At 49.0% G+C, this 10,155-nt stretch overlaps 1 protein-coding gene and 1 pseudogene across 1 annotated transcript; both read left to right on the top strand.

Moving 5' to 3' along the window:
- LOC119238973 (chymase-like) lies at nt 1–2,824 on the top strand. Its single transcript, XM_037503161.2, is given in 6 exon segments — nt 1–71; nt 717–867; nt 1,556–1,691; nt 1,900–1,945; nt 1,948–2,153; nt 2,507–2,824. Coding segments are annotated over 6 exon segments (741 nt in total). The 5' UTR covers nt 1–13; the 3' UTR covers nt 2,651–2,824.
- Nucleotides 2,825–6,834: 4,010 nt separating this feature from the next.
- On the top strand, nt 6,835–8,018 carry LOC119238082 (epimerase family protein SDR39U1-like; annotated as a pseudogene).
- Nucleotides 8,019–10,155: the final 2,137 nt, after the last annotated feature.

Below are 10,155 nucleotides of genomic sequence, written 5' to 3'. Positions count from 1 at the left end.
CCTCTCTGAGAAGATGCATCGTCTTCCTCTCACCCTGCTGTTCGCTGTCCTGTGCTCCAGGGCCAAAGCTGGTGAGTCTCGGGCCCTTTCCACCCAAAGCTGTAGGATCAGCTCCTACAACAAAGTTTAGTCTGAATAGAGTTGACTCTCAAACAGGGTTCCAGGCTCTCTCTCCAAGAGCCAGAGTGGAAGCTTCCACTTGGGATGTGCCCACCCATTGTCTGCAGCCTGTAATAGTTCCCAGAAACCCCACATTGATTGGGGGACATCCCAGAGCAAGTAGAAAAGGAGACATGTGTCTTCTCAACACAGAAGGTGAGAGCATGTATGAGGGCCTAGGCCCCCTTCAACCTCTCCTTTCCAGACCACACGTTGTCTGGTAATATGGCCGTTCGGACACCACTCACGGGCTGTGCAGAAGGATGAGACAGGAGCCTGGAGAGACTGGCTTAGTGAAAAGGAGGGCTGAGGCAGGGGCAGAATGGGAGTGGGGGAAAGCCAAGATGAGCAACACCTGCATGGTTGCTGCGCCTCCATGATGGGAGGACAACTCAGTGGGAGGCTGTGGGCGGGGAAGGAGGCGCCAGACACCTGAGGGAGGATGGGCAGTGCACAGGGTGAGGGTGAGTAAGAAGCCTCTCCCTCTTGAGCCCAGCTTGCGCATTCTGCAGAGAGAACACCGATGCTTGTGCTCAGGCCTGGGTTCTCTGTTCCAGGGGAGATCATCGGGGGCACAGAGTCCAGGCCACACTCCCGCCCCTACATGGCCTATCTGGAAATTGTCCTTCCTCAGGGTAACCTAGCCACATGCGGCGGCTTCCTGATAAGAAGGAACTTTGTGCTGACAGCTGCCCACTGTGCAGGAAGGTGAGACTTCAGGGCTGTCTACCCCAAACCAGGGTTAAAGAGCAAGAGTAGGAACCAGGAGCACACCCTTGGGGGACCAGAGGAGAGGCCCTTGGATTGGGTCAGCCTTAAGAGAAGGCAAACTTGGGCAAACATCACTGAAGAGATGGCCTGATCCTCAGTCATTGAGAACACAACTCCTTTCCCAAAGGAAAAGGAGAGGTATCAAGAGTCGCTCCTAAGGTACCCCCACCCCTGCCAGACCCCAACACATAAGATACTGGGCCCCACCCAGTTCTCTGGGACACTCTATCTACGCCCTTCTCAAGAACCTAAACCCATCCTTCCATCAGAGTCAGGGAACGGGGTCCAATTGGGACCCCATACTTTCGCCTCTCCTCTGAACTCTCTTGCTCCTGTGTGGGTGGTGCTCCTACAGGGCGCCCTGAATTAGGAAGTGCTGACCCTGCTGGGTCCTCCATGGCCTCTGCTCAGTCCCCAGCTACTCCAAGGTCCTGGAAATTATCTCTGTTCCCTGAAAACTCTCTTCCCCGAGCAATACCTGAGCCCCCCAATGCCAAAAGTGGACCAAGAGAAGAGGGGTGGCAGCATCAGGTGACCCAGTGAAAGACTCCACTTCCTGTTCCCCAGAACGGGCACATCTCAGACCATCACTGTCTCCCCTTGTCGTTCCGTCCCCTCACAACAGGCTCATAGTGGTGGTCCTGGGGGCCCATGACACAAAACATAAGGAAGACACATGGCAGCAGCTCGAGGTCATAAGACAGTTTCCTCATCCAAACTATGACGATATGAGTGTCCAGCACGACATCATGTTACTGAAGGTGACGATGTGTTCCTCCCTTCCCTACCCCCTGTCGTCTCAAGTTTTCTCCTGCGGGTCCCCATACTCCCAACCTGCCTCCAGACTGCACCCCAGCAGCTCAGTCCTGGATGTGACCCTCCCGTGGCACCATTGGTGCTGTCCCTCCCAGCTCCTCTACTGCCCCCGGTCCCTTGTCCAGAGCTGACAGCCCCTCATTCCCCTCACAGCTCAAGGAGAAAGCCAACCTGACCCTGGCAGTGGGGACTCTCCCCTGGCACCCCATTTCAATGTCATCCCACCTGGGAAGATGTGCCGGGTGGCCGGCTGGGGAAGAACAAACGTGTCCGGCCCGGGCTCCCACACTCTGCAAGAGGTGAAGCTGAGAGTCCTGGAACCCCAGGCCTGCGGACACTTCCTCAAGTTTGACCACAATCTCCAGCTGTGCGTGGGCAATTCCAGGAAGACAAAGTCTGCGTTTAAGGTGATCCTTGGAATACCATGCTTCTCCACAAATCACTCTGCAGGGACTAGACTCTCCTGAAGGAGATGGGGTGAAGGATGCCAGGCAGCGCTGGCTTTGCGATCATGGCACTGGGAGGCGGGAATGTCTCTCTGTGGAGCCTCTTGCGTGGCCCCGTGCAGCCCCTGACGGCCCTCCAGGCCCTGCACGGGCATGGACAAGGTAGATGACCCCACGAGGAGCCAGGCTCCAGGGTATGACCCTACTTGGACTTGGGATGGTCAGACAGGAGTGAAGGACTTCCCGGGCTCATCTTTTTGTCTCTCTCTCCCTCCCTCCCTGTCTCCTCCCTTTCCTGCCCTCCGAATCCACAGGGAGACTCAGGAGGCCCTCTGCTGTGTGCTGGGGTGGCCCAGGGCATCGTGTCCTATGGGAGATCCGATGGCCAGCCCCCCGCTGTCTACACCAGGATCTCCCATTACCGGCCCTGGATCAATGAGATCCTGAAGGAGAACTAACCCTGAAGCCCGGCCAGCCTGAGAAGAAATCTGAACTGGATTTGAGCAGGTTCCCTGTTCCACTCACTCTCCAGCTGCCTCCATTTCCTGTTGTAGTTCTAGCACATCCACAAGCCTCAAAAAGATTCCTCCATAAACCTCAATAAAGACCTCACTGCCAGACCTGAGGGAATGTCCCCTCTCCCTGCCTCTCGTTTCTCCCAGTATGTAGAACCTGATACCCAGCCCAGGCAGCCTGGAAGCTATGACGCGCGTGTGTGTGTGTGTGTGTGTGTATGTGTGTGTGTGCGCGCGCACACATGTGTAAAAGAGACAGTGATAGGAAGAATATAATGAAGAAAATATAAGGAACAGAAGGAAGAGTTTTCCTGGAGAGTTAGTTTCCATTTCTCCATCTCAAACAAAAAATTACAGCAGATCCTTCTTTGCCTATACCCTGTTCCAACTTTGATTTCTTTTCAGAGATGTCCAGAATCACTGAGAACATTGAATGACAAGGTGCAGGATGTTTAGAGCACCCTGCCCTCTTGCCACTAGGTGACAGTAGTAACAGCCCCACCCCTCCATCCCTGTGCTGGGACAAAGGGAAATGTCTCCAGGCAACAATAAGAAGAGCCTCTATCCTGGAGCTTTGACCAGAGGTGCAGAGATGCTTGGCTCTCACTTGCAGCTGCAAACAGGTCGCTGCAGCAGAGAAGAGGAGGTCACAAGGTCCACACACAGGCCACCCCCGGACACAGAGGCTGCACCAAACCAGCAGGAATTCAGCAGCCTGGAGGCTGCTCAGCCCACTTACCAGCTGATGCACTCACGGGAGGAGAGAAAACAGGGCAGGCCAGGCACAGGGAAAACAGGAGCAGCAGCCCATAGCCTCCTCCCTTCTCAGGCGCGGTGAAGCCCTGGGATCAAGTGAACCCTCCCTGGGAATGCACCTCTGAGAAAAAGTCAGAGTTATACACAAAGGTTCATGGATAAGGAATTTAATCTCAGCATTTTTAATAAAATAAAGCTAGAACCATGGAACAAAGTTTAAATGGTAAATTCATATGACTGAATTTTTTTAATTCATTAAAAATTTGTTTTCAAAAAAAAGTTTAATCACGGGAAAACGTAAAAGAATATCATGCTTTTAAGAAGCAACACAGGGCCTCTCTGGTGGCATAGGGATTGGGATTAAGTCTCAGCACTGTCGTGGTGAGGACCTCAGAGTTCCATCCCAGTCAGTGAGCTGACCCACATGGGGCAGCAGTCCTCCTGTCTTTCCAGCTGCTCCCCTCAGCAGTGCATTTCAGTAGATCTGCCTGTACTGCTCCCCACTCTGTCTCTGGTGAATCCTCTCCACCTACTCCCACACACACCTCTGGCTTACACCCCAGTTGTTCTACCCAAAAATAAAAAATAAATAAAATCTTTAAAAAGTTCAAATCTGTGGGCTCCCTGGTGGTGCAATGGGTTAAGTTTCAGCACTATGAAGCTATCAGCAGCCACTGCAGCACAAGTTCAATCCCCGGCCAGGGAACTAACCCATATGGCACAGCAGACCACTCCTGTATACCCACTGCTACCCTTGGCAGTGTATTTCAGTAGATCTACCTGTTCTGTTCCCCACTCTGCCTCTGGTGAATCCTCCCACCCCCTGCCCCTCTGGCCTGCAACCCAGCTCCTGTATAAATCTTTTTTTTTTAAAAGTTCAAATACTTTAAAAATATATAAATAAATAGAAAGCAATATAAAGTCTTCTATAGTAGAATCTCAGTTTTGTAATTTTATATTTCAAGCATGCATAGCAAAAAATAACCTGTAAGTAATTATATCAAAATATTTATGGTAGTTTTCTCTAGAGGTTAGAATTAATAACTGTATTTATTTTGTTTATAGGCTATCTCTAAGCCCCATACTTTCTAACTACCGGGGACTCAGCATTATGCATTTCCCATGCATGGATAAGCATGTGCACCCATTCCGTCCCCCACTGGCCCAGGCACACACTATAGGAGCAAGCATCCTTGCACTTCCAGATCACATCACTCCAGCTGTTTCCGGGAAGCTGTGGGAGAAACTGAGCTTGCATGGGATACCTTGCACTGGGGCAAAGGCATGACGGTCTCTCCTTGTCCATCACTGCCATGCACAGGGGTTCTGCAATCTTTAGCAAAGGTCGTGGTGGCCACCCAATCCAGCCCAGTGAGTGTGGCCAGGAGCATCCAGGGACTCCCCTATGGCTCTCTAGTTCTTGTCTTCAGCGAGGAAAGAATTCCACGTCGAGACCAAAGAGATTTATTGATATATGTATGAGAAAAGGACAGGAAAGATCTCTGAACAGAGAGAGGTCCCAAATGGGGAGCCGCCAAAGGCTGAAAAGCAAGAGCTGACACAGTGTGCAAGGAGTGGGAGTTTGGCTAGTGGGTTTCTCCGAGTTGAGTCTCTTGGCGCCTATGGGGTCTCCCAGGTTACTGAGGCCTACCAAGTTTCCCATGTTATGTGGCCTGCCTTGCCGAAACCAGCTTTGGCCCGTTGCTTTTGCATTGTGTTATTGTGTTGGTGGTCCAAACATTCCATGTTTATAACTGGGTTCTGGGTGCCCTGTTGGTCTCACGTTTGTTCCTCAATCAGACTGATGAATGGATGTAGGGCACCTGAGCCTGGGGGGCAACCTCCTGATTCCCACTGACTGTTCAGATTATAAATGGGCTTGGGGCACCCTATTCCTAACTACCTGTACCCATTTCCTAACCTCTTCATTCACCAGCATCCCTATGGACTCGGGACTCACTGGACTTCAGTCTTGTCTCAGCAGCCTCTGCTTCCTTCAGCCTGCCTTGACTTGGGGCTAAGGCTCCCCCAACTGGCCTCCTGCAGCATGGCACCTTTTGAGCATAAGGGTTCCTCAGCCCTGCCAATCACAGGGAGACAACAGCTAACAAGATAGCTATCAGAACACACCATGAAGTTTTTACCTGATGTTAACACCCAGAGCAGCACAACTTCTCTAAAATCTGTTGGGGAAAAAATATATAATAACCTCACATTGAGAAAAATACAAACTATGAAAATGTGTCATTTGTACAGAATAATGCAAATTTCATACGTACCATCTCACTTAATCCTGGGTTCACTGTGCTATTAGAGCTGGAAACTCAAAATTATCTTTGAAAGGCAGTAAGGTACAGTGGCAAAAGCATGCTAACTCTGGAACTGACAGCCTGGGTTCACGCAAATCCTGGTTCTGACATGTGTGAGACCTTGAGCAAAATACCTAATATCAGTGACTGAGATTTGCTTCAAAATAATGAGAGAAAAGGGGAAGCATGTGAAGGGGAATGAGAAGTAAATGGAACAAAATTGGCTATGTACATATATTTGTTGAAGACAAGTTCTCTGTATAATCCTCCCTATTTTTGTATATGCCTAAATTTTTTATAATTAGACATGTTTTAATATTTCCAACACAATATCAAATACAAAAAGATGATGCTTTCCTTCCTTTCTCCTTGAAATCACCTGAGAAAGGGTGAGGGCCAGGCTTCTGAAACCCCTGCCCTCTCTCACCCAAGTCACTGTCCTCCTCTAGCCCTGGTGGAATGTAGCCTTGAGGCAATGGGAAATGCAGCACAGCACCGTGCCTACAGCAAAGGACAGCAGTGCACCTGTTTTGTGAGACTGTAAATGCCTGGGTACTTTTTAATGAATGGATTTCAAAGTGAGTACACCTATTTTCACAACAAATATGATTAACCTAAAAGACAAAGAGCAAGAAACTTTTTCTGAAACATCTTCGTAGGGATCCAGGACAAAAACTGAGAGAGAGTACATGTATCAGAAAGATCTTCCCAGAAGCCTTGGAACCAGAGCACATAGGACCCAGATCCCCAGGTCACAAAGTACATGATCATGATCATTCAGACCCAGTGCTGGAGAACCACTCACAGGAATGTAACAGAAAAATCTGGGATTGGCTGTCACTGCCTGAAGCCAACTGAACAGACACAGGAATTGAATCTATCAAACACACTTTATTGCCAGAAAACCAGTGATCTGAGGGAATGGGGCTATTTTATCCCCAAAGCCCGCTTTAACATCCCATCTCAAGCCAACCTTTTTCTAGTGAACTAAGCAAAGACAGTTAAGCATATGCGAACCTCCCACCACAACAGCCCATCACAGTTGGTGCCCTGGTCTTCATCATGTCCCCAGAGTTTGTTGTCATCTTGACCCAGGTATACCGTTTTTCTTGGGCCTGGGAAAAACATCCTGTTTTCCTGATGGTATCAATGCCTAGCACTTTCTGGTGGTGCCACAGGGGCAAAACTTTCAGTCCAAAACAAGAGTTTTAGTCAAAGAACACAGATTATTATTCACAAGGTGTTTTCATGTGGCCTATGAGGTGTGGGTATGTGCAGATTCCCATAGTAGGTACGATGCCCTTCCCTTCCCCCTGAGACCTTATCACCAACATAGAAGTTTGCAATAAAAAGTTGAGACGAGGGACAGAGGACTGTCCTTAGAACCCAGTTTTGAAGGATATCAACATTTTAAGACCATATAGAAGGTGGAACTAGGAGTATGATGAGGACAGCCCCGGGGGGGATTTTGACTTTTTCTCCAACCTAGTAACCAAATGGGAAGCTGCAGCCAGGCTTCCTGGAGACTCTACACGCCAGGTGGTGGTGCGGTCCGGTGAGAAGCCGGGGTTGGGTATCAGACAGGATCCACCTCCTTCAACCAGCTTGGGGTCGTGGGGGTATCAGAGGGCTGCGCTTGCAGAGTGGGAGAGTGCCACCACTTCTGACCGGTCTGCAGATAGGAGGATGGACATCCCAATGCCCCACACCCTCGCTCTGCTGCAGGCTGAATCATAAACCAGCTTGCAGAGTGAGGAAGGGAAACGGGAGGAGCAGAACCACCGGGCTACCTGGAGGCTGAGGGGCCTCTCTCAATCATCTGTTTTGTCTGTTCTAGGGGTTGTGCTGGGCCGCAGGGACAGTGCCATTGGTCACGTGCTATTGCCCGTCCGCCTGGGCCTAGGAGGCCCCATTGGCTCAGGTTACCAGTTCTTCCCCTGGATTCACATAAGGGACCTAGCAGGAATCTTGGTCCACGCCATTGAAGCAAACCATGTGCAGGGAGTTCTGAATGGAGTGGCTCCAGCCTCCACCACTACAAATGCTGAGTTTGCCCAGGCCTTGGGTGCTGCTCTGGGCCGCCCAGCCTTCATACCTCTCCCCAGCACTGTGGTACAAGCTATCTTTGGTAGAGAGCGCGCCATCATGCTGCTGGAGGGCCAGAAGGTCATGCCACAGAGCACACGCTGCTGGCTACCAGTATTCCTTCTGGAGATAGGGGCTCCCTGAAGGAAGTTGTAGCCTAAGTGGGGAGGCTCAGGACAGAGCACAAGGCCTCAGGAGAAGCTGCCTCGTTATACTGTTAAAAGGCTCAGGTAATGCTGTATTTGAGCCCTTTCTGGTTCTGTGGCATGTCATCCTACAAGGCTTTCTATGAAGGCTGCCCCGCCCCCATTCCTGCTGCCTGGTGACGCCCACAGGGACGTGTCAGGACCCACAGTGGCCACATCAGCACCCACAGCTGATGACTCAGAAAAGACCACTTGTCCCAACCCAGACAGGAGCCGGAGGCTAAGGTGGGGACTAGGAGGTGGTATTGACCGGTAGAGGTGCCAGAGCCCCAGAAATCAAGTGACAGGCCCACACCCCTTCATCTCCATCCTGCCAAGTCCTTCAGGATAGTTTCTTCAGCTGAGGCGCAGGCTCTGCTGTGCTACGGCCAGACACAGATGCAGCTGTGCAGGCCGTGGATGCACAAGTCAATGACAGCCACAGCCACTAAATCCAGACAGCAGCCCTGCCTCATTCGAGCTTCCTTCCTGAGGGTTATTTATCATCCCTTTAAAATTACAAATGCTCAGAGTGAGGGCATCTCTCTTGACTTTTGTTTTTACCAAAACTGGCCCTTGATGTTGATTGACCTAAATAGCAAGTCTCTATGGCCCTGGAAGTTGGGTCCATGGGCTGGCAAGCCTTGGTCTTCCCTGCTTTGGGGGCACTGGGGTGGGTCCCACTCAAGCACATGGGCTAAGACTGGCAGAGGACGGCTTCTCCCAAGGAAGTTAGATTGCTAAATTGCCAATACCATGCAAAGTGGGCAGCATGCTAGGCACCAGAGACCAGGACTTGACCTTTTGGTGATCTCTGACCTCTGGATAAACCTCAGAATATTAAGCTATAAAAGAAACTGGACACAACACACAACATAGTGCAAGGTTCCTCTGTGTTCCTTCCACCCAGAATAGGACAGGCAGGGCTACAGATACACATGAGAGAAATGTTGGATCATTCCTCAGGACATTAAAGATGATTATTAACAAATAATGAGAAATCAAGGCACTTAATAATTTTGTTTTGTTTTAAAATTTTCGAGAAACTGTAGAAATTAATTGCAAGTAAAAATTCTAAACACTAGGAAAGAGGTATTATAGTCCCATTGACATACATTTTTGAACACAGAGGAAAGGCTTCAGTTGTTGGGTTTAGTTACATCAAAGAAAATGGCACTGTAGATCTCATATGATGCCAGGATTTAAAACTCAATGCTTATGTTACATTCTGTGTCTGTGAAAGATTGAAATGAATGACAATTTTCCTTCCTACTTTGCGTTTTCTTCATGAACATATATTAACACAATAATCAGAAAGGTAATTTATTTTTAAATAAGATCCACTGTTGAGCAAGTTCAAATTTGTTCACCTCCATGGTTACATTTGGTATTGGGCATTTTATTTGGGAGAATGTTGTTGCTAATGGAATTTTATTAATTTTTTTTTAGAGGCATGTTTTATTTATTTATTTGTTTGTTTGTTTTGTTTATACATGCACTGGGTACAGTCAGAAGCGCGGGAGGGTGAGAGAATTCACCAGAGCCAGAGCGGGGAGCAGAGCAGGCAGAAGGACCGAAGTACACTGCTGAGGGGAGCAGCGGGCTGCAGGAGAGGTCTGCGTGCCATGTGGGACCCTCCTCCGGTGGCCGGGGAGCAGCTGGGGATCGAACCGGTCTTTTGATTATTCATTGCTGGTGTACAGACTGACGATGGAGCTTGTTTCCGCCCTGAATTTATTTATTTATTTTGCTACGTGGAAGAGGTCCGGGGGAGAGATTTTCTGTATAGATACAATTATATCATCTGCCAGCAGGTAGTTTTACTTCATTTTCTCCAATTTGTATGCCTTTTACTTCATTGTCTTGATAATTGTTCTGTCCAGGACTTTGAATTCAATGTCAAATAGTGGTGGTGAAGTGAACATACTTATCTTGTTCCTAATATCAGTCTTTTATCACTGCATAAGATGACAGATTTTGGGTTTGAGTAAACACCTTTTATGATGTTATGGAATTTCCCTTTTATTTTTAGCTTGCTAAACCTTTTTCACCCTTAAAACCGTGAATGATTTTCATTTTGTTAAATGAATTTTCTTCATCCATGGAGATGATC

This window comes from Talpa occidentalis, unplaced genomic scaffold (genome assembly GCF_014898055.3).
Source record: "Talpa occidentalis isolate TD23 unplaced genomic scaffold, MPIMG_talOcc4v2.1 talOcc4.11, whole genome shotgun sequence".
NCBI lineage: Eukaryota > Metazoa > Chordata > Mammalia > Eulipotyphla > Talpidae > Talpa > Talpa occidentalis.
Note: the sequence above shows the minus strand (reverse complement) of the source record. Positions and strands in the feature narration are given on the sequence as shown.